This window comes from Neoarius graeffei, chromosome 24 (assembly GCF_027579695.1).
Source record: "Neoarius graeffei isolate fNeoGra1 chromosome 24, fNeoGra1.pri, whole genome shotgun sequence".
NCBI classification, from domain to species: Eukaryota; Metazoa; Chordata; class Actinopteri; order Siluriformes; family Ariidae; genus Neoarius; species Neoarius graeffei.
In genome coordinates this window covers 32,012,886-32,037,799 of record NC_083592.1, presented here as the reverse complement: position 1 = coordinate 32,037,799, position 24,914 = coordinate 32,012,886, and the positions used below count along the sequence as shown (strand labels likewise).

Here is a 24,914-nt window from a genome sequence, read left to right as displayed (position 1 = left end):
ACACGGCGTCCCTGATTTCCATAAAGAACTTCAAATTTTGATTCGTCTGACCACAGAACAGTTTTCCACTTTGCCACAGTCCATTTTAAATGAGCCTTGGCCCAGAGAAGACGTCTGTGCTTCTGGATCATGTTTAGATACGGCTTCTTCTTTGAACTATAGAGTTTTAGGCTGGCAACGGCGGATGGCACGGTGAATTGTGTTCACAGATAATGTTCTCTGGAAATATTCCTGAGCCCATTTTGTGGTTTCCAATACAGAAGCATGCCTGTATGTGATGCAGTGCCGTCTAAGGGCCCGAAGATCACGGGCACCCAGTATGGTTTTCCAGCCTTGACCCTTACGCACAGAGATTCTTCCAGATTCTCTGAATCTTTTGATGATATTATGCACTGTAGATGATGATATGTTCAAACTCTTTGCAATTTTACACTGTCGAACTCCTTTCTGATATTGCTCCACTATTTGTCGGCGCAGAATTAGGGGGATTGGTGATCCTCTTCCCATCTTTACTTCTGAGAGCTGCTGCCACTCCAAGATGCTCTTTTTATACCCAGTCATGTTAATGATCTATTGCCAATTGGCCTAATGAGTTGCAATTTGGTCCTCCAGCTGTTCCTTTTTTGTACCTTTAACTTTTCCAGCCTCTTATTGCCCCTGTCCCAACTTTTTTGAGATGTGTTGCTGTCATGAAATTTCAAATGAGCCAATATTTGCCATGAAATTTCAAAATGTCTCACTTTCGACTTTTGATTTGTTGTAGCAAGGGTTCTAGGTGGGTGGAGCACAGAAGCACGGCAGGCCAGAACTGAGTTCTCAAAAACTCTTTTTATTTCGCTTTTCAGTTTGTATATTCAGTCTCACACACGCGCGCGCACACTAGCGTCTAAGTTGGGGGAGAGCTCCCTTCCTCTGCTCTCCCCCTCCTTTATAGGGCACGGTCACTGGGGAAGACACACAAACACAGGTCCCATCAGGTGTAGTGATTCTGCCACTTACCTTGCTCCTAACTCCGCCCTCCCTTCACAGACTGATGCTTGACCACGCCCCCGCTGCCACAGTTGTCTATGTTCTATTGTGAATACAATATCAGTTTTTGAGATTTGTAAATTATTGCATTCTGTTTTTATTTACAATTTGTACTTTGTCCCAACTTTTCTGGAATTGGGATTGTAAAATCAGTGGTTAACATTTCGGAATATAGATGAAATAAATAGTCTTCATAGCAGGAGTTGGTTTTCTTGGATTATAGAGATTGATAATAGGAGTTTTTCCCGAACTCATCCCCTGAGCGAAGGTGGGCTATGTGCAAGTACTGTCCTTGCAGATTATTTAGTTGTTCATAGTTTGATATGATTTCAAGTTTGAATGCATTCCACTATGAGGTCACTGATGGAGAAATATTCTCACATTCTAAGAGGTTGCATGTACATCATGCCCTAATCTCATGACTTTATACTGGATACATGTGTGTAATGTTTGTTTTTTTGTTTTTTCCCCGATGATTATTCTAAGCAGACAGGATTCCATTTTGATTGAAACATATAGCCAGTTGGTATGCTCCTGAGTGCTGGGGAACCAAATTCCAGCTCAAATGTTGTTGACTTGTAGATATATTGCATAGTTGAAAGTTGGTGAGGCACAAGAGGTCTGGTGCTGATGTAGTCTAATAAGACTGTCTTGTATTCTACCTATTAAGTTGACAGAATACCATTTTGATTGAAACACATAGGCGGATGGTATACTACTGGGTGATGGGGAGCTAAATTCCATCTCAAGTGTTGTTTAGATAGATTGCACAGATTAAAGTTGATGAGGCACAAGAGGAGTTTGATGCTGATATAGTCTTATGTACATATGAAGCAGACAGGATTACCGACAGGATTTGGGGGTATCTAATGAGGTAAATTCACCATGCCAGATGCCAGGAAAAATGCATCTTTCAGCCCTTAAAAATGCAAAATTTTCTCAGCTTGAGAGGGGGACACTTGGATGCCTCTTCAAAATGTAATCAAAACATAAAGAATTTGCCCTAAACTTTTTTTTTTCTTTTTGCTTTTGTTCAGGAAGTATATTCAGCTCCTGACAGATTATTTTTACACTCTTACCTTGGCACACAGACTGTGTATAACTGAGTTGATAGATTTTGTGTGGAATAAAAGTCCGATCTTATGAATTTGAGTTGAATTTCAGAGCAATCTCAGGCAAGATGTGCATTTTTTTTTTTTTTTACACTTTATGGTACAAAGGAAAATGTTACTTCCTTATATCTGTCACTTGTTTAGACTTTATTGCACTTGGCTTTATGACTTTCTAATTAAAAAGTAGCTTCGGGTTAAGTCATTTGATATTGATTTCAGTGTCTTGTCGGGGCTGTAGGTGTACATTTGGGCAGCATGCACAAATATTTACATGCTCAGTACAGACTAGGCTAAGATTTGTTTCCTGGCTTTTAGTTGTCTGTCTGTCTGTCTGTCTGTCTGTCTTGTTTACGATAATCTGATAAATGATATAAACTGAGCTTAATTGATATAATTAGGATTCTAACCACACAGGACAGAATGCTCTGTAGTAAATGTGTTTTGGTGCACCAGTTATCTACTCAACTATCTTATCTCTAAATCTTTCATGGTTTATGCAGGGCTACACTTGTGAGTCTGCCTAGTTTCATTCAAATGTCATTACGTAGCGTCTGAAGTGTCTCAAGCTTTTTGGTTATATGATGTCATTATGAATGCCATACATGTCAACCTTTGGCCAATCAAACCTGTATAACCAACCTCCAAAATCCGTATTTCCCTTATAAAATCCTTATAAGATGCAAATTAAAATAATTTACCTAAAATTTGAATGATAATTAACAATGATATATCCCAGTTACTTTTTATTCAATATTAATAACAATAAACCTTCAGAATGAATACAAAGCTCCAATGTTTGACAAAAACACAAAGTGTCACTCTAATGTTCTGAATTGTACTCCATGACAGCTTTTTTAGCAGTCTGCACCAATACCTCACTAGGCTGCATGTCACAGCAAGTGTCTGTGTTGATCTTGCCGGAGTGCCCATTTAGAATCTTTTCAGTCGCTAGTGAAAGTCGCTCAGGTGGAAATACGCGTTTCAAACAAAATGTTACTTCCCGGTTGGCGGGATTCTCGCAATGCGGTGTGCGCATGATCAAAAGTGGAACGAAGTCTCGCTACCACAAGATAACGCGCGATTTCATAAGACTCTTTACTGGCTGTCTGAGCTTCCTGTGGTGTACAGTACGTTTGTAAATGTTATGCGCTCTTTTATCGTCGTGGGAATTGATTATAGCTGTAAATAAATATTGAAGTTTTTTTTAAGAATCTGTATAACTTTATTTGTACGCCCGTATACTACGTTTATTGAATCAAATCCATATAAAATACGGACATTCCGTATAGGTTGACATGTATGGAATGCTTGCCAGTGTGCTGCTGTTATTTTTATCTAATATATAAATAATATCCCCCATTGCAGTTAAGGTAGTGCCATGTTTGTTTGTTTGTTTTGGAGGCCTTTATGCCTTTTGTGTGGGAATATGGAATATGATCTCAGTTTGACTTTTTATTTATTTATTTATTTATTTATTTTTAAATGTTTTTCCCCAAAAATGTTTGAACATCTCTTGAGGTGCTGACTGTTGGTTTCTTAACTGCATGGTAGAGCTCACACATGCTTATGATTGATGCCCTGATGATGGCCTACACAGTGGAGATGATCAGCATTGAGAAAGTGGTGATCTGTGTGAAGCGCTTCTCTACCTTCAGCGCCTCTAAAGAGCTTCCCTTTGACTTGGAGGATGCCATGATCTTCTGGATTAACAAGGTTAGATTACATACATGCATAGACAGACAGACAGACCAGTGAACCTCATACTATTAGAATATTGTCAAAAAGTAAAATTTTTTTTTGTACTTTTAATTCAGAATGGTAAACATTCACATATTCTATATTCATGACACGAAAAGTGAATTATTCTTTGCGCATTCACTGGATATGAGCAATCGTGCACTCTGATAGCCTAGTAGTAGAGTAGCCAATCAACTCCTATACCTTGAGTAGAGAAAAACAAAATGGTGGCGCGTGTTTCTGAACCAAGCGAGGGCGAAATTAAAAACTCCACTTGAAAACAAAACTCCAAAAAATACAAAAAAAGCAACAAAATATGGAATAAAAGTATTTGATGGGAAGAACATATCCTTTTTATTTTTCAAGAATTATCATAGCATTTTTCACAAATTTGATACCATCATTTTGCTGGTTTGTTTACATTTTAAGCGGAAATGATTTTGTCGGACATTTCGTATAAAGTTTTTATTTAGCGAATTTGCAAAAAATTAAATTTCTTAAAATCCAGTGAATCTGGATATAATAAAACAATTATTCCACTCAATCTCGTCGTACATGCTTTATAGCCAACTCGGCTATTAGCGCATGTAAAACTCAATTGTGACATCGGAGTGAAATACTGGGAATTTATTATACATACAGGCCACTTTTTCCATGGAATACATGTATTCTGTTCCCTTCTAGTGGGTTTATTGATAGCATGCAATATTATCGTATCATTTATCCTCAATGTATTATGCCACTGTACCCAATGGAGAATGAGCGTGTAATATTGTTACAATATTGCACTTTGTCAAGACAACACAGAGTCACATGTCAGAGACGTAAAACTTCTGCATTAGCGAGCGACAGTGACCAGTTGTAAACAAACATGACTGCCAGGTTTGCTTCGTTAAAAACGGAAGATTTTAAAAGAATTTTGGCTGCCAGGTAGCTCCATTGTGTGTAGCTGTCAATGTTGATTTTAAAAGCAACTAAGTTACACAGGGAAAAAAAAAAATATTTAGCTTGACTGCGCTAACATTGGCCTTCGCTAACACTACACTGGCTGGAAGGTTACTGAACTGCTGCTCTAATGGCACCAAGTCGCAGGTAAGCTAGCATTGGCCTTCGCTAATGCTACTGCTGCGCCGACTGGAAGGTAACTGGACTGCTGTGCTAACAGCACAGAGTTGCGGGTAAGCTAGCGTTGGCCTTTGAGAATGCTGATATGAAGTGTGTATGTGATGATGATTGGCTGGATTTTTTTCATGGTCTATCAGATGTATTCCATTCAGCTAGCATGATATTGAACTCGTCTTCGACTCATTCAGCATCATGCTAGCTGAATGGAATACATCTGATAGACCACTCAAAGCCAGCCAATGTTATTTAATTATTATACATACAAGACCCTTTTTTTTTAAATGGAATAAAAACATGTATTTTGTTCCTTTCTAGCGGGTTTCACTTAATTTGGTTTTAGAGCATGCAATATTGTTTGCATATCGCTTATCCTATGTGTATTAGGTCACTCTACCCAATGGAGAATGAATGTTGAATATGGTTTACGATATTGCATGGTTGTCAAGACATGATGTCACACGTTGGAGACGTAAAAGTTCCGCGCTAGTGAGTGACTGTGACAATTTGTAAACAAGCATGTCTGTCAGATTTGCTTCATTAAATACAGATTTTGAAACAGAAAGACATGAACACCTGAAAGGAATGTGTATTATTAATAATAATAATAATAATAATAATAATGGTTTGTTTTCTTCGTGGTATATCAGATATATTCCATTCAGTTAGCATGATATTGAACTTGCCTTCAACTCATTCAGTATCAGGCTATCTGAATGGAATATATCTGATATACCACTCAACACCAGCCATTATTATTTAAATAAGTCCCTCGGATCCGCAATGTATTTCCTATCACAAATGCAAGTTTTTGAACACAAGAAGATAAACTTAATATCTTCAAGCCACTGTGTGATTTTTTTTTTTCTTCTCTTTCTTATTATATAGATACATTCACAAACAGAAAGTACCCAAATTTATCAAAACAATCCATTGATTTCCTCACAAGTGATGTATAAAGGTTTATGTCCTGGATGTAGCACATATGAAAAACACATTGCATTTAGCAGACACTCTTATCCAGAGCGATGTGCAATGAGTGCAAAAGTTAGGTACACAAAGTGCTGGGCTTCTATACAAGAAAGTTCTAGTGCCAGCTGAACAAATGACAGCAATACCTAGTGTAATATGCTGTTGAAGTACCAATACTCAAACAGCCAAGGAAACAAACCAACCATATAAAGTATAACTAAATGAAGAACTCAAAACCGCTAACCCCAGGCTAGCCCATACACAGCCTGGATTGGTCTAGACCGAAATGCAGCTACACTGTGGGCAGGGAAGAAGGGGAGAGGTGCAGCCTGAAGAGGTGAGTCTTCAGTCTGCGCTTGAAGGTGGTCAAGGAGTTGGCAGTTCTGACATCAGTAGGAAGGTCATTCCACCACTGGGGAACCAGGATAGACAGTAGTCATGAGCAGGCTGGACAGGAGTGGAGAGGAGGAGGAGGGGCCAAGTGACCAGTAGTAGCGGAGAGTAGGGATCTGGCTGGTGCATAGGGGTGGAACAGACTCTGGATGTATGCTGGCCCTAACCCCTTGAGAGCCTGGTAAGCTTGCACCAATGTCTTAAATTTGATGCAAGCTGTGATATGTAGCCAGTGCAGGTCAGCAAGCAGAGGGGTGACATGGGAAGAACGATGGAGGTTGTAGACCAGGTGAGCTGCAGCATTCTGAATGAGTTGCAGGGGTCTGATGGCAGAAGCTGAAAGGCCAGCAAGGAGAGAGTTGCAGTAGTCCAAGCAGGAAAGGATCAGTGCTTGGACCAGGAGCTGAGTAAAGTAGGTGGTAAGAAAAGGGCAGATCCTTCAGATGTAGTAGAGGAGGAGTCTACATGTCCGGGTCACTGCAGTGATGTTCTCTGAGGAGGAGAGTTTGTCATCGAACACAATCCCTGGGTTCTTCGCACTGGGTGAAGGAGACCTAGAGATCTCCTTCAGGGAGATGACAGTGTCCAGGGGTGGAGAGAATGGATCTAGAATGTAGATTATATCTGTCTAACCTGGGTTGAGCTTCAGGTGATGGTTGTCCATCCAGCTCTGTATGTCCTGCAGGCAAGCAGAGATGCGAGCTGAAATCTGTGGGTCAGAAGGAGGAAAAGAGAGAGACAGTTGGGTGTCATCAGCATAGCAGTGGTAGGATGGACCATGAGCAGAAATAATTGGGCCAAGAGACTGGGTGTAGAGGGAGAAGAGAAGCAGACCAAGAACTGAACCTTGAGGGACACCAGTGGTAAGTGGGTGTGGTGCTGATAAAGTGCCAGACCAGGTAACCTGAAAGGAATGACCAGAGAGGGAGGACTTGAACCAGTCTAGGGCTGTCCTGCAGATCCTTAAAGCTGATAAAGATGACAGGAGAACGGAGTGATCAGTGTCAAATGCAGCAGAAAGACCAAGACCAGAATCAAGACTGAGGAGAGGGAGGCAGCACGTGCTACATGAAGTGCCTCACTGACCGAGAGAAGCGCTGTCTAGGTTGAGTGTCCGGCTTGGAAGCTGGACTGGTGAGGATCCAGGAGGTTGTTCCGTGAGAGAAAAGAGGAGAGTTGGTAAGCAGATGAGGGGATAGGAGAGATCAACAAACCAGTGCCGCCACCACCACGACCAGATGGGCGAGGGGTGTGAGAGAAGAAGAAGGGAGTGGAGAGGGTTGCAGGTGTTGTGGGGTCTGCTGAAATCCAGGTCTCTGTCAGTGCAAGAATGTGGAGGGACAGAAAGGAGACTTGGGCAGAGATAAAGTCAGCCTTCTGTGTGGCAGACTGGCAGTTCCATAGCCCAGCATTGATCCAGAAGGTGTCAGTGGAGGTAGTTGAAGGGTAGATGAGGTTGGACAGGCATCGTCCTCGCGGGGGGGCCATAACGATGGAAGCAGCTCTTGTGGGTGAGACCACAAATGCCCCTTTTCCACCAAAGCAGTTCCAGGGCTGGTTCGGGGCCAATGCTTAGTTTGGAACAGGGTTTTCTGTTTCCACTGACAAAGAACTGGCTCTGGGGCCAGAAAAACTGGTTCCAGGCTAGCACCAACTCTCTGCTGGGCCAGAGGAAAGAACCGCTTAACGTCAGTGGGGGGCGGAGTTGTTAAGACCAACAACAATAACAAGACCGCGAAAGATCGCCATTTTTAAGCGACGAGAAGCAGCAGCTGTACAAATGCGAAGTCATCCATTATTATTCTTGTTGTTGTTGCTGCTGCTGCTTCTTCCGTGTTGTTTTTGCTTTGATATTCGCGCCAAGGTTTATGTAAACGTAGCGCCGTAACTGACGTATACAGCGACGTAATGACGTGGCTCCGCTTAGCACTGCGAGCTATGGAAAAGCAAACTGGTTCTCAGCTGGCTCGCAAGTTGAACGAGTTGTGCACCAGCACTGGCCTAGAACCAGCCCTGGAACTGATTTGGTGGAAAGGGGGTAAAACAGGACTGTTGTCGAAGCACATGATGAGCAGGTTATGGGAGATATAGGAGAAGGGGAAAAATTTTGGGAAGGAGCGCTTGAATTCACACTAAAAGCCCAGCTAATTAGCAAATGAAAAACAACCAATTGCTTATGCAATTGAAACTGATGTGCGAATTCCATCTAGTAGCAAAGCAGATGTAAACACAAGGAGTAGCACATGCCTAACAAGCAGCAGATAAGCAGAGTATTCAGCAGGTACAAGCAGCAGAAAAAACGCACAGTATTACAATCACAAAAACAATTGACAAAACATAGAAAACTTAGTGAAACTTAGAAATACAAGTGGCATATTTCCCAGTAAAACACTCGTCTATATAATATACAAGTGTATATTTTTTTCTGATGTCATTAAAAAGTTGGATTTGTCTTGCTATAATGGATCCATTTAAGCCAACACTTGGTGGCACAGTAATAAAGTTGTCTTTGACATCATTGAAACTAAGTCTTGTTGGATTTTGGTTACTGTTACAGTACATGTTTAAAATTGACAATATTCATAATGCTTAGGAACACTATCAGTTTAAAAAAAATTGGGACATTTCAAATTTTTGCATGCCTTTTAGACTTTAACAAAGGTTACACAAGGCAGATACAACATAGTAATTTACACAATCCAGCATTATGTTCCAGTGATGATGAATAGTGTGGTGTTAAACTGCTGTGTAGGTTCCCTTAATGTAATAACGGGTGTTGAAGGTGCATGATGTTAATATTTATTTGTTTAACACATCAGGTAAACTTGAAAATGAAGGAGATTTCTGAAGAGGAATACAAAGTAAAGCAACATGTGCTGGATTCTCCCAGTCATCAGAAGGTATCTCCCACTTCTCATCATTTATGTTCCCACTTTCTGTAATTTCAGAAACAGTGCAGTGATAATATACCGTATATGTTTTATAATACCTGTGTTTTGACAGCTTCTTGTTTCTTTGGACTGTCTTCACTGTAAGAGAAAAGAGATCCTTTCTCTCTCTCTCTCTCTCTCTCTGCTAGCAGTGTCAGTTCTGTTCTTCCTTATCTCTGACCATACATTCCTGTCTCCCCACTGCAATCTCTCCTTCTAACCTCTCCTCTCGCTACTTGGATAGTCTCCTTCAAAGTGGTATTGGAAGCTAGTACCTGTAAGGCCAAGTTTACATTAGACCGTATCTGTCTCGTTTTCTTCGCGGATGCACTGTCCGTTTACATTAAACTGCCTGGAAACGCCGGGAAACGGGAATCCGCCAAGGTCCACGTATTCAATCCAGATCGTGTCAGCTCCGGTGCTGTGTAAACATTGAGATACGCGGATACGCTGTGCTGAGCTCTAGCTGGCGTCGTCATTGGACAACGTCACTGTGACATCCACCTTCCTGATTCGCTGGCATTGGTCATGTGACGCAACTGCTGAAAAACGGCGCGGACTTCCACCTTGTATCACCTTTCATTAAAGAGTATAAAAGTATGAAAATACTGATGCAAATACTGCCCATTGTGTAGTTATGATTGTCTTTAGGCTTGCCATCCTTCCACTTGCAAGTGGTAAGTGATGTGCGCTGGGATCACACACACAGCGGCTCAGTCCCAAATCACAGCTTGTTCACTTCACTCGTGCGCTCTGTGAGCTGCGCAGGGCCGGAGTGCGCACCCTCCAGAGGGCACTTGCTGTTCAGGGCGGAGTGATTTGGAGCGCAGGATGCCTGCGGAGCCGAGCGTATCCGTGTATTGGTGTTGCTGTGTGCACGCAAATCGTGTATTGGTGTTGCTGTGTGCACACTAATCGTTTTAAAAACGTTAATCTGATGATCCGCTGATACGGTCTAATGTAAACATGGGCTAAGTTTGCTGCCAGTGCGATCGTCTCCACCACTGCATGCATTAGTGTGTGTTGATGTGTGCGCATACACACCCAACCATTGAGGCTTTGCAGTGAATTACAGTGGGAAATGTTGATGTCTAATGGCTCATACTATCCAATAATTACCCAACAATATCAGCCATCCACTCCGCTGAGCTCAAATGCATTCCACTGTGTCTGTGTGAGTATTTGGGTGTGAACGTGTGTGTGTGTGTGCGTGAAGTAAATCAGTGTGCCATCCCAGCTTTTGGTCCTTTCCACGCTAAAATGCACACCACACTTCTCTCATCTCACTCCCTTGCTTTTAGGCTGTATAATGATTTAATCATCTGCAGATGGTTTTGCATTACCTCCGTACAATATCCAGTCACGTTGTCCTCTGTTAGTTTGTTTCTTTTATCTTTTCTTATCTTTGCATTTTTCCCCCTCTGTAAATATGTTTGTCAGTTTATCAAATGTTTGTTACTTTATAAATGACATTTCATACTGTGACCTTATGTAGGGGTGGATGCCCATAAAGCAATCAAATTTTGTGTCCAGCTGATTCATTTTTATTTTGTAGTTTCTAGGTGGACATATTCACTTTTTTCTATGCTTCCAGGTTCCAAAATGCCAAAACATTTCATTATGTAAAGTCACTTCTCTTTAATGCAGCAAGAATGGTTGTCTATGAGCGAGAAACAGCAGTGGCAGAGGCTAGATCTAAATGTCGTTGTTCCCTGCCTGGCTGTAAATCAAATAAACAAAGCCAACTGTACCTTAGTTTTCATGGCTTCCCTAATGATATTCACTGCCTGGCTGTATAAAAGTAGCAATTTGGATTAAGCAAACATGTAAGAGCCTTTGGATTATTACTGCAATAATTAATGTTTCAGTTGGTAACAATTCTTTTAACCCTAACTGATGCAGTGAGTAGCTTCTCATATCTTAAACAACCATGTCAGAAGATGTATCCCATGCTCATGGAAAAGATGTTTGTGTTTTCAGAAGGGTCAAATTATTGACCTGCATCAAGCAAAGGAAATGATGGAGATTGCTGAAATTACTGGTACTGGGTAAAGAACTGTCCAATGCATTATTAAAACTTGGAAGGATAGTGGTGAACTGTCAGCATGGTGGAAGAAATGTGGTCGGGGTAAAAAAAAAAAAAAGCAAACTCTTGACTGACTGTGATTGGAGATCAGTTAAACACTTGTTGAAGTTGAATCATAAAAAAATGGACAGTAGAGCTCATGACTGTTTTAGTAGTGAAAGTAAGAGCATTTCCACATGCACAATGTGACGATAACTCACAGGATTAAGACTAAACTATGTGGCCATAAAAAACCCCACTTGCTTGTAATCAGAAGAGAAGGCTTCAGTTTATGAGGGAGCATAAAGATTGGACTCTAGAGCAATGGAAAAAAGATAATGTAATCTGATGAGTTCAGATTTACCCTGTTCCAGAGCAGTGGGCATGTCAGGATAAGAAGGGAAGCACATGAAGTAATGCATCCATCATGCACAGTGGCCACTGTACAAGCATCTGGAGGCAATGTTTATGATCTGGGGTTGCTTCAATTGGTCAGGTTGAGGCTCAATAAAGTTATGTGGCGATAAAATGAAGTCATTTGACTGAGTGTACTGAATGACCAGGTTATCACATCAATGGATTTTTTTTTTTCTTCCCTGATGGCATGGCATAAAATCAGGGCTCACATTGTGAACATGGTTCAGGAAGCATGAGGAATAATTTTCACCCATGAATTGGCCGCCACAAAATCCTGACCTTTCAATGGGGTTAAGTCTTTGGGATGTGCTGGAGAAGACTTTACAAAGTGGTTCGACTCATCATTAATACAAGATCTCTGCAAAAAAAATTCAAGCCACTGTGGATGTAAATAAATGTTGTGACATTGCATAAGATTGTTGAAACCATGCCACAGCCAATGTGTGCTGTAAGCAAAGCTAAAGGTGGTCCAAAGAAATTGGTGTGAATTTTTTTTGGCCAAGTGGTGTACCCGAACGCAAGAAATGGGTTCAAGCATTCTGTTAGAATGAAGGTCAGCACGTCACAAATGCGTCTGTTAAGCTGGCTACACTCTAGTGATGCGTCAGAAGTGGATTAAAAATTGGTTCAGTCCCGTCAGTGGAGTGTGAATGAGTTTTGCATCACTAAAGGGATGACATCTGAAGAGGTTATTTTTGGAAGGTTGGCTAAGGAGGTTGTGAGTATAAACCCATGAGATTCATTCTCCATCTTGCCGGATGTAACTTTACACAACAAATGCTGAACCGGATGTACGTTTGATAAATGTGAAAATATCATATTGGTTCATTTAAGTTCGTGATATAGTGAGTGCCAGTGTTCTTTCTCTCTTGCATTATTCTGAGAACAAAAATATATTTTACATTTGGTATGTATATTTAAATGTAATGTGTGTTTTAGAGTGGTGCACAAAACTTGATACAGTAACTATGGCGCACATTACTCATTCCTTCTGCTACACAGCACATCGGCCAAAGCACTGTCTGACCTGTTAATATATTTTATTACTAGATTTATTTCTTAGCTAATACAGAAGACAGCTATTCAGATTGATATCCTCAATAATAACGTGAATAGAGAGGACATTATAGCTCATAGCAAAATGTTGGCCTTGATATCTTTTAACTCAATAAGGGAGTTTTTCATAAATGGTGCTGTTACAGTCAAGTGGGGTGGGTGTCCCCCCCTTCTCCTCCCTTACCCCTTTCCCTCTCTCTGCAGTGATTTCTGTTACATTGAACCTGGAAGTGTGAAAAGTGTTGATGAGGTTTCTGGGCAGATTTTCACCTGCCTGCTAGGCTAGTTAATGAATTTATGATTTGTCCATCATTGCTTGTGATCGTCTGTCTGGGCTCCAAAGAAAAATGGTACAACGGAGTATTAGTATTTATTTATTTGCTTTGAATTAATTTGAACAATTTTTCATGCAAGATATGGAAACCACGTCAGAAATGTTTGTCATTATTTTGTTGATCATCTGTTGTTCAACGTAACCATTTCCTCATTAAAATTCTTCAGGATGCATTTTAGCTGATTATATTTAGTCTAAACCTGTTGAACAGTGTGGTTCAGTTCGCAACTGGCTTTTAGGTGATTAGTTTTTGTTCAGTTTCTAAGCCGTGTTGTTCATCTTTGGACAATTAATGGGGTCATTAAGTTTTTAAGCTAAATACTCTGAGGAAAAACGATCAAATATGATTAATCCACTTGCATTCTGTCTCACAGATGTACATACTGGAGCTCTGCATAACTGTTTCATGCTGTACATAGTAATGTTGGGTCTCTTGGAATGCGAAAAATTGAAGTCTGGACAAAATGTTGAACGTAGTCCCACAGAAAATACACGATATAACAAAAACACAGGAGTGCACCTGCAACCAAACTTAAAATTCACTTGAAATCAAAATTGGGTTATCAGAGCTTTTGTACGGTATAGGTCATTGTTTTGGAGATCATCTTATTGTAATTTTGCAGCTTAAGTCCAGGAATGTTGTTTTTGTTGTATTACTTACAGTTTTTGTCCATTTTGCATCGAACATAGTGATTGATGTGTCACAGAGAAATACTTTAATGGAGCCAAGAGCCTGTGTGCATACAAAACTGCATTGTTTTTTTTCTACTATTTTTAATCTATTTTTTTTAAACATGTCCAGAGAATCTGCATATCATTAGGAGCATTTGGGATTAAATTGGCTTTTAGGAATTTGGGTGTAGCTAACTGTGCAGGTGTATTGATGCTGACAGTAGACAGCTTTCCATTAACCTGCTTAAGGTGCAATTTGAAATTGCGAACTAAAACGGAGTAATGTAAACGTGCAAATTTTGGAACAAACTCTCAAACATTGCAAAAACGCTTATACGCTCGCATGAGGTGGTTTTGACAAAGCAATCTTTAATCAAAAATGGAAGCACAGTTTTCTCATTGTAACATGAGTCATTCAAAAACATGGTGCGTCTCATGTTTTCCATCACCATGTTTAATTGGAATGACTATCGCTAGAGAAGAAAACCCAGTTTAATCACAAAACATCAGTCAATGGAAACGGACCATTTGCAGTTACCGTATTTTCTGGACTATAAGCCGCTACTTTTTTCCTAGGTTTTGAACCATGCGGCTTATACAAAGGTGCGGCTATTCTGTGGATTTTTCTTCCACCGCTAGGGGCGCTCTTCTTCTTCTTGGATTTTTATGGCGGTTGGCAACTTAACGTATGAGGTGCATTACCGCCACCTGCTGGACTGGGGTATGGTTCAAGAGCCAATTCTACAACTAACCTGGGTGACAAAAAAAAAAAAGAGAGAGAGAGCTAGGGGCGCTCTAACCGGAAGTAGAATCAAAAATAAGATAGACGAAAAATCAATGCAAAGAAGAATTAGCAGATCTTTAGCAGATAGAACACGCATGACAAATTACTAACTGGTAATTATTTTCAAATCCAGCGAAGATGATTAAAGTGACTTGTGGTTTCAAACACAGGAGAAATGAAGGTAAATAAATACCGGTTATTTTCTCTTGGTTCTGTTCCGTTTTAATCAGCAAAGTTGCTGCCGTGTTAAAAGGCACTGTTCGGAAAGAATCTGTTCAGGTACATACATGTACATTTACAGTACAAAATCGTTCTGTACATGCAGTAAATATCTAATTTTTCAACATAGATATCTGCGGCTTATAGCCCGGTGCGGCTTGTATATCTTTTTTTTAAATTTTTTTTTTAAAATAGAGCGGATGCGGCTTATATACAGGTGCGCTCTATAGTCCAGAAAATACGGTATATATTGATGACTTTGTTGTTGTTGAAAAAAAAAATTTCTCTTTTGCGCAAAACTGCAGTGGAAACCTGCCTCATGGTGACAATGTTAAATATATTATTTTATGTTCTCTCAATGCTGATATCATGGGAGTTCTATTTCAATCCTTACAGACCACCAGAGGCAGTCGATAGACTAGACTAATGGAATTCCTCATGCGCTCGCGCATTGGTCTAGAAACATGTATAAACTTCTGTCGTCACGTGACCATGACACCGCGAGACACAGTATATATACCGATACGCGGGTCATGACATTCTCATTCTTGCCTTGGTCTTGCGACCTATTGGATTACTACTGAGATGAGTGCAGTCCTGTGGAGTAGCAGATTTGCCGTAACAAGCTGTGTCTCGGAATAATTGGATTATCCCTCCTAGGTTTGGTGAGTTGAGTTAAGTGCCCATATGTTGTTGGCTGCACTCACTCATTCATTTCCTATTTAGGGCAATCAGTGTTAGTTGATTGTTAGCCTAACTAGGCCTCTTTGGTTTACCCCAGATTTATTTATTTTTTTAATACCCCTGCACTGAAGGAAATATGTAGCTCCGTATTTCCATCCGTTTGAAACACCCTTTTTCTCAGCAACCACAAATCATAGCCACTTGGTACCAAACTTCAGCTTGGGGTTCTATACCGTTTTCAGGTCTGTTGCACATCAACTTCCTGTTTACCAACTGAATGTATTTACGAAACGTATAGCGTGGATTTACAAAATTTTCGTAACATTTTTCTCAGCAACTACAAATCACAACTGCTTGTTATTTGGTACTGAGCTTTAGCTTGGGGTTCTATACTGTTTACAGGTCTGTCACGCATCGACTTCCTGTTTACCAACTGAATGTATTTACAGAACACACGGTGGATTTTCACGTTATTTCAAGAAGCAAAATGCTATTTCAAAATGACAGTTTACCAGGATACTATTTGAAATACCTGGGGAGAACACTGCTCTTTATTTACTTGTTTCAGGGTTCATTATTTGTTGTTGTCAACATTCATAAGTGTCCTATTCCTTTGATTGTTTTCATTCTGATGTAAGCAAGAGCGGGGGTATACGTAAGTGAGCAGGAGCTCACAGTTGATCTTGTATGGGGTGGGGTGATTTTTGGGGGGGAATGTCCATGTGTTACCGGCTCCACTTACTGATATAGTTGGCACCACTCATTCTAGCGGTGTTGCTCGACTTGTTAGCCTAACTAAGCCTCCTCGGTTTACCTGAGAATTTTTAGTTGAGTGTCCGTGTGTTACCAGCCCCACTCACTGATACAATTGGCACCACTCGTTGCTAACGGTGTTGCTCAAGTTGTTTAGCCTAACTAGGCCACGTTCAGTTTTACCTGAGAATTTTTTAGTTGAGTGCTGCTCCACTCACTGATGGTATTTTTCCCTCGTGTGAGAATTTTATGTTTGAGTGTCTGTGTTGATCGGCTCTACTCACAGTTGCCTGACTAGCCACGGGGCAGCCATGTTGTGGGTTCACTCACGATTGGCGTCGCAGTCGAACACCTTCTAGTGACTGTCAGTGCTGCTACTATTGCTGCTTGGATTGCCTAACCCTGCACCTGTGTCTAAGGTAGACTCACTTGATAACTAACATTGTGTACTGCTGTCTGGATTGAAAGGAAGCCAAGGTAAGTAGCCTGCAGATCTCCTCCTGTGGGTAACATTTAATGTTTATTGGATTACTGAGCAACTTTGTTTGACTGGCTCTGCTTTAGTGTATTTCTTAATGAATTGGCATACTGCTAAGACTGCTCTTGGCTAACGGTATCATACTGCTTGACAGTTGATTAACATCAGTGGTGCTATATCTGCTAGCTACTCACTGTAACCTGAACTGAATCTATGGCATCATGGAGTCTGTCTGGTGTGTATATTGTCATAATGCCATGGATGCATTGGATGGCCATGATTGTTGCCCATCCTGTCTGAGCATTGACCACCTGTGCGAGGCGCTGACCAACCCATGCTCAGCCTGTAACATGATGCCCTTAGAGCTGCGCCTAGCCGGGTTAGACCTAGACTCAGATACAGCTCTCCCCCACTCAGGGGTGAGCGCTGATGACAAGAAAAGGAAAGCCGTGGACCTGCTTAGTTCTGAAGCAGAAAAGAAAAAAATCTTCCGCAGACATGGCTTGCAAAATAGCTGAGCGATCATCTCGCATTGAGCACCTACAAGCCTTGTTGTTTGCTATGCACCCAGCTCTTACTGACAGGTTGCAGACTGGAGAGGGACAGAATGTTCCACCCTCAGCCTGGTCACAACTTGGCACAGACTCATTCACTCAACCAGACTCTGATGCTGTGGTGGTTGCTTCCTCCGAGTCCCTGTTCACTGCCGGCTTGGCCAGGGGTTATTGATTATGGTGAGGATGGGCCTGCTGCAGTATATGTCCCTTCACCCCATTCACTCAGTGGGAGTGGTTCAGATCCCCATAGTTCTACATCAGCATCCAACTCTTCAGTGGCACCCGTTCAAGGCACACTTAAGGCAGTTTTAGCCCACTTTAAATTGGACATCCTGCAAGCTACACTGGAACCTTGTAACTTCTTGCACCACCCTGCAGAATCTTCTAACCAGTTACGCATGTTGCAGTGCCCTGATTTCATTGGTGTTGTCAGACTTTTCAAATGGCTAGGGCATCCAGACCTGATCATACTATTCATGCACTGGCAGCAATGGTGGAGCTGGACACTGTTGGGCTTGGGAGAATGCCCACGGTGGAGCCCTGCATTGCTTCTCTTATCTCACCTGATGAAGTCCCACAATAGGTAATTCCCTGCCCAAATGCAGAATGCTGTTCCACAGATGACCTCCTGGGTAGACCTTGTAGTGCTGCAGCATCTTTGGGTAGAGTAGATAACTCCTTAGCTCACCTGCTAATGGCCATGTACACATCACTCGTGTACACTGCAGATGCTATGGTGAACAAGCTAATGGACGCCTCTCTTCAGTTCTTTGGTGCCATTGACAATGTGGCCGGACCCTTGGGCTGTTAGTACAAACCAGGATGCAGGTGTGGTTAGCTCAGTCCTTACTTCCAGGGCAGCTCTTCAGACCCGGGGCTCAAGAGACCCTTGAATGCCACAGGCTTGTCTCTGAGACTTGAAACCACCTCATTTGCTCTGAGCCAGCCTTTAGGCCCATACAGGCTCTTCAGTTATAGTGCTGGGACCACACCTTTTGTCATCAAGCTGCCATCTACTGTGGTACAGCCCCATGCCCTGTTCAGCCTTGCCCCCTTGCTGGCTGGGGACATGCGCCAGACTTTGGGCAGCCATCCAGCTGACAGGAGCCATACTCCTTCAGACCATCAGGGGCCCTATTTTGTTAGCAACCCCCCCCCCCCCCCCCCCCCAAAAAAAAGCTAACCGCATTGATGCTCTTCGCCGCTGACTCCTTTGGGTTGATGGCAGGCCGGTTCACAGGAGCTCAATTTGACCACTGGGGAGAGATGACCTCCGATCGCTGGCTCCTGCGCATGCTTTCAGAGGGATATCATCTCCGGTTCTGCTGTCGACCCCCCCCCCCCCCCCAATACATACCATGGTGTAAACCACAGTGGTCTGCAACCCCAGACACACACACAATTGATTAGAAATCCTTGAGCTCCTACAGAAGGGCACAATAGAACATACAGATCCACAGGTTCACCCAGATGGGTATTACTCAACCTACTTCCTCGTCAGGATGAAGGATGGGGGGGGTTCAGGTCCATTCTGGACTTGAGGGGACTAAATTCTTACCTCAAACACCTACTCTTTTGCATGCTCTGCATCAAGGATGTCATGCAAGCAGTTACACCTCATGCATGGTTCACTTCAGTGGACCTGAAGGATACATACTTTCATGTGCCTATTGTCCAAGAACATGGACATTTCCTCAGGTTCGCCTTTCAGGGAGTGAGTATATTCGTATTGCATCCTCCCATTCAGCCTCTCTTTAGCTCCTCGTGTGTTCACACGTTGCGTGCAGATTGCCTTCGATCCCTTGCAGCATCAGGGACTACTAGTATTGCCATAACTTGATGACTGGCTACTGATTGCACGCTTTCCAAAACAGGTGGCAATGGATACTCCCCAACTATTAGATCATGTGACCGCCTCGGGGTTTATCATCAATTGGGCAGAGTTCCCTCACTCCCTTTCAGTCAGTGGAATTTATAGATATGAACCTAGATTCCAGGCAGATGTTGGTGCCTCTAACTCCAGCCAGACAGCTTGTCATCAGAGGCACCCTTGCACTGGTTCGCAGGGGCTATCGCTTACATTACTTATCTCTACTTCGCCTTGCAGGGCTCCTAACTGCAGCAACATTGGTTGTGAAACTTTGCCTCCTGCATCTGCGTCCTTTTCAGCATTGGCTAAATTCCAAGTGGCTCTCCTCAGCACATTACTACCATGGTATCAACAAAGACTATTGCTGCGTGGCGTGCCACTAGGCCCCCTGCCAGCATGGCAGGAAGTGGTGACCACAGACACCTCCCTAAAAGTATGGGGTGGGGTCTGGAACCATCGGGCAGTACAGGGCAACTGGGGGCCGGAACTCTGCTCACAGCACATAAATCTCTGATGGAGTTGATGGCTGTGTGGTTGACACTTCATTTCAATGCTGACCTGAAGGGGAGGCATGTGTTGATTCAGACTGACAACACTTCAGTGTTGTTTTTCATCAACCACCAAGTGGTCACCAGGTCCAGACAGTGTCTGGCCCTGGCATGGAATTTCTCATCTGGGCAGACAGACACCTCCTGTCTCTTAGAGCAGTACGTATCCCAGGGACCACAAACTGCACAGGAGACGTCCTCTCTCAGGGGGTGTCTGTGTGCAGGAGATTGGTGTCTCAACAAGGAAGTGGTTCAAATGTTGTGGAGGACATGTGGCAAAGCAGAGATAGACCTGTTCACCACCCAGCAGTTGTCGCAGTGCCCATCTTGGTTTGCAGAGATGGATGAGCCAGGGTCCCTGGGCCAGGACACCCTAGCTCACAAATTGGCCAACCACCTGCTTTATGCCTTTCTTCCTCCCTCTCCCATCTGGATGAGTATCACTTGCATCCAGGAGATAGGCTGTCGAGTCCTGTCCTGTTAATTGCTCCTCACCTACCGTCCAGGCTGTGGTTCCCCTTGCTGCTGTCCTTGCTAGCAGTTCAATCCTGTCTTCTACTGTGCAGACTGGATCTATTGTCCCAAATGCAAGGGACCCTCTGACATCCCTACCCAGGCTGAAACTTCATGTAGGGTCTCTGGGGCAGAGCGACAGCTTATGGATTGTTCACAAGGGGTTCAGGACGCTGTTCTGAATGCCCACACCCCATAAACACACAGCATATACAACAGGTGGAAGCTTTTTTTCCTGCATGCTGTTCAGATCAGTCTTTGGACCCACAGTCTTTTCTTGTGTCTCAAGTGCTTGAATATCCTCAAAGCTTGTTGGATGCTGGCAGATCTCTGGCCATAACAAGGGTTTATGTGGCAATTATTGCAGCCCATTATGACTTGGTAGATGGGATGTCTTTGGGTGCTCACAGGCTGCTTGCAGCCTTTCTTAAAAATGCTTTTCTTTTCTGCCTACCAAACCATGTGAGAAGTCCACAATGGAATTTGCTCCTTGTGTTGGATGGCTTATGTGGAGCCCCCTTTGAGCCATTGGAAACTTCTGACATTAAGTGGCTCTCTCCAATGTGCAGTCATTGTGCAACAAACTGGACAAACTCCAGATGCTGATGGGAAGAAACAGGGACTTTCATTCATCTTCTGTTTTATGCTTCACAGAGATGTGGCTATGTGGACTCATTCCAGACTCTATGCTGCAGCTGGCCAGCATCCAACTTTTCAGAGTGGACTTGTAACACGGATCTCTCCGGTAAAACAAAGGGTGGTGGAATCTGTTTTTGTCAACAGCAGCTGGTGCAGTGATGTGACCATGATCCTGCAACACTGTTCTCCCAACCTTGAGTCATTTATCATTTAATTATAAACCCTTCTTCTCCCCGTGTGAGTTCACTTCATTAATTCTGGTTGGTGTTTACATTCCACCGCAGGCCAACATGCAGAATGCACAGTGCATGCTGGCCGAACAGATACTGGTGTGCAACAGAGTAACCCAGACTCCCTAGTTATTGTCCTCCATGACCTTTAACAAAGGTAACCTCAGCCATGAACTACCAAAATGCAAACAGTTTTTATTAAATGCCCGACCAGAGAGGAGAATATTTTGGATCACTGCTGCATTACAGTCAATAATGTCGATCATGCTGTCCCCCACACTGCACTGGGCCACTCTGACCATGTCATGGTCCACCGGATTCCTCCATACAGGCAGAAATGAAAGCTGAGGAAACCTGTAGGGGGGGCATCTAAGATGTGGAGCAATGAGGCTGTGGAGAACCTTCAGGTGTGCTTGGACTGTACAAACTGGGATGTTTTCAGGACTGTTACAAATAGTCTGGATGAGCACACAGAGACTGTGACATCCTATATCAGCTTCTGTGAGGACTGCTGCATTCCATCACAAACCAGGGTGAGTTACAGTAATGACAAACCCTGGTTCACAGAAGCTCAGACAGCTAAGGTGACAAAAGGAAGAAGTGTTCAGAAGTGGCGACAGGAACAGGTTTAGAGAGTCTAGGAACAGATTTGGCAAGGCAGTTGAGAGAAGCTAAATGTCTGTACTCTGAGGCTACATCCACACGACAACGGCAACGAGATTTTTTTTTTTTTAAATATCGCGTCCACATGGGCAATGGATCAGTAAAATATCAGGTACGGTACATATGGCAACGCAACGCTTGCTGAAAACGATGCAATACACATGCCACACCTCTACTTGCGCTGTAAGACGGTCCCATCGGAGACACCAGAACAATAGAAGAAGTAGACGCATGCGCATAAACCCCTTCTTCTGTAACATCAGCCACATAAAGTTTTGATTATTAATCAGTAGTGTAAAACAAAAGACACAGAAAGAGGAATGAATGGGGGTAGATGGAAGCCGGTACGCCAACATTCTGATATCCTCCAGAATTCTTTAATGGTCCGGAATAAATTGAATGCTACACGTTGATGGATTACTTTGTTCTTCTACGCCCTTTTTGAGGAATGTATTGTCGGACTTAAACCAACATCTGAAGAGGTGAGAACGCTCCTTTTTTTTTTTCCTATTTTTGCTGGCGGGATTGTTTTTGGAAAGCGCACGGGCGTGGTTTGGTACTGCTTCCGCAGTGTTTGGACTAAAGACTCTGCCCTAAGGGCTATTCTCTCACTCTCTCTCTCTCTCTCACTTTGCACCATTACACAATAAATATTCACAGTGAAAATATTTTGTAAGCGCATTTCATGAACGAAGTTATAGGATTTGTCGACAACTCGCATCGAGTTCGTTACACTTCTACCCGGCGTGAAGCACTGACAGTCATGTGGCTGTGATGTCATCGTAAACAAATCCGTTCTACTCATCCAGACGACTTCGCAATGGCGCCATTGCCAGATTTTTCCACTCTGGAACCCGTTCTCAAAAGATTTCATTTTGGGGCACCCAAAACGCTGGTGCCGTGTGGACGCCAGGCCGAAACGATAAGCAATTTTATCAGATTCACCTGAATCCGTTGCTGTGTGGACAGGGCCTAAGAAACTCAACACCAGTTTTCAGTCAATGACTCTACATCTGTCTGGAAAGGGCTCAGACAGATCACTAACCACAAACCTTCAGCCCCTCACTCTGTTAATGACTTTGTGGCAGCGGGGGCGTGGTCAAGCGTCGGTCTGTGAACAGAGGACGGAGTCAGGGAAGGTAAGTGGCAGAATCACTACACCTGATGTTAGTTAACCTGTGTTTGTGTGTCTTCCCCAGTGACCACGCCCTATAAAAAGGAGAGAGAGAGGAGAGGAAGGGAGCTCTCCCCAACCTGAACGCTTGTGTGTGTGTGTGTGTGTGTGTGTGTGTGTGTGTGTGTGTGTGTGTGTGTGTGTGTGTGTGTGTGTGAGAGAGTAGTAAAATAACAGCTGAAAAGCTAAAATAAAGAGTTTGAGAACTCAGTTCTGGCTTGCCGTGCTTCTGTGCTCCACCCACCTTAAACGATTGCAACAGTGGTGCCGAAACCCGGGACCGAGTACAGAAGAGAACAGCCTCATGGAGTCCTCCCCCTTCAAGGACCTGATCCATGCCCTCACCATGGCCCAACAGAGCCAGCACCAGGCACTGGTCACCCTCCGGAAGGAGCAGGAACAACGGTTTGAAGCCCTGGTGCTGGCGCAGCAGGAAGATTGCCAGGCGTTCCGGCACCTGCTCGCATCGGCGGGGTCCACCATGACCATCGCTGCGGACCCTCCCCACCTCATCCTAATGAAGACGGGTCCACACGATGACCCTGAAGCCTTCCTCGCTCTGTTTGAGCAGGCAGCCGAGGCGTGGGGTTGGCCGGTGGAACAGCGCGCCTCCTCCCCCTGCTAACGGGCGAGGCGCAGCTGGCCGCACTACAGCTCCCTGCAGACAGCCGGCTGGCCTACGCCGACCTCCGCAGGGCCGTCCTCCAACGTGTGGGGCACACCCCGGAGCAGCAACGGCAATGCTTCTGCGCGCTGCGCCTGGAGGAGGTCGGCCGGCTGTTCACGTTTGGCCAGCAACTCCGGGACGCCTGCCGGCAGTGGCTGAGGGCCGACAACCGCGACGCAGAGGGAATCATCGACCTGGTGGCGCTGGAACAGTTCATCGCCCGACTTCCAGAAGGAGCAGCGGAGTGGGTCCAGTGCCATCGCCCGGCGTCACTGGATCAGGCCATCAAGCTGGCGGAGGACCATATGGCGGCTGTTCCGACGGCAGGACAGTGTGTCTCCTCTTCTCCCCTCTCTCTCTCTCTCTCTCTCTCTCTCCCCTTCTGTTTCTCGTCCTCACCCCATTTCCCCCACCGCAGAGGTGGGAGCCAGCTCCACCCCAGCCGGCCCGCCGCACCCGTGGAGCCTTACCGTTTCCTACTTCCATGTCTGTGTCCCCCCCCCCAGGTGAGTGAGCTCCAAAACACTGGTGCAGAGAGAGAGCCTGGGCCGGTTTGCTGGTGCTGCGGGGAGCCGGGGCACCTCCAGCATCAGTGCTCGGCGATGGAGGTGGGCACGGTGGTCTGGATCCCCGATGCTCCAGGGACCGCCCTCGATCGGGCCGGAGCATATCGCATACCGGTGAGTATCCAAGGGGATACGTATCAGGCTTTGGTGGACTCCGGCTGTAATCAGACCTCAATCCACCAAAGCCTGGTGCAAGACGAGGCATTGGGGAGAGCAAAATCGGTGAAGGTGTTGTGTGTGCATGGGGATGTTCACAACTACCCTTTAGTGTTGGTCCACATTCTATTTCAAGGGGAGAAATTTAGAGTAAAGGCGGCGGTTAATCCTCGCCTTACCCACTCGATAATTTTGGGGACTGATTGGCCGGGATTTCGGGAGCTAATGATTCATTTAGTGAAGAGTGGGTCCTGCCGTAGTTTAGCGGGGGGAGGTCCTGGTGTGGCACTGGCGGGAGCAACTGTCTCAGAGCCATCTACGTCATCACCGCGTCAGAGCGAGGAGCAGCAGGCTCCTCCTCCCTCTCTTGGGGAATCCCTTGCGGATTTCTCGTTAGAGCAGTCGCGAGACGAGACTCTGCGGCATGCGTTTGACCAAGTGAGAGTAATCAATTGTCAAATGCTCCAACCAAACGCCACCCCGTCCTTCCCCTATTTCTCCATTATGAGGGATAGATTATACCGAGTGACGCAGGACACTCAGACTAAGGAGCCGATAACACAACTTTTGATCC

The 24,914-nt window shown here is 44.0% G+C and overlaps 1 protein-coding gene across 3 annotated transcripts in view; it reads left to right on the top strand.

Moving 5' to 3' along the window:
* LOC132872303 (calmodulin-regulated spectrin-associated protein 1-B-like) overlaps window positions 1–24,914 on the top strand; it is a 120,518-nt gene that overhangs the window by 45,765 nt on the left and 49,839 nt on the right. For all 3 annotated transcript variants that reach the window (XM_060907058.1, XM_060907057.1, XM_060907059.1), the window contains exons 4-5: window positions 3,693–3,854; window positions 9,185–9,265. In XM_060907058.1, the coding sequence (XP_060763041.1) occupies window positions 3,693–3,854; window positions 9,185–9,265 (243 nt within the window). The remainder of the gene's footprint in view (window positions 1–3,692; window positions 3,855–9,184; window positions 9,266–24,914) is intronic.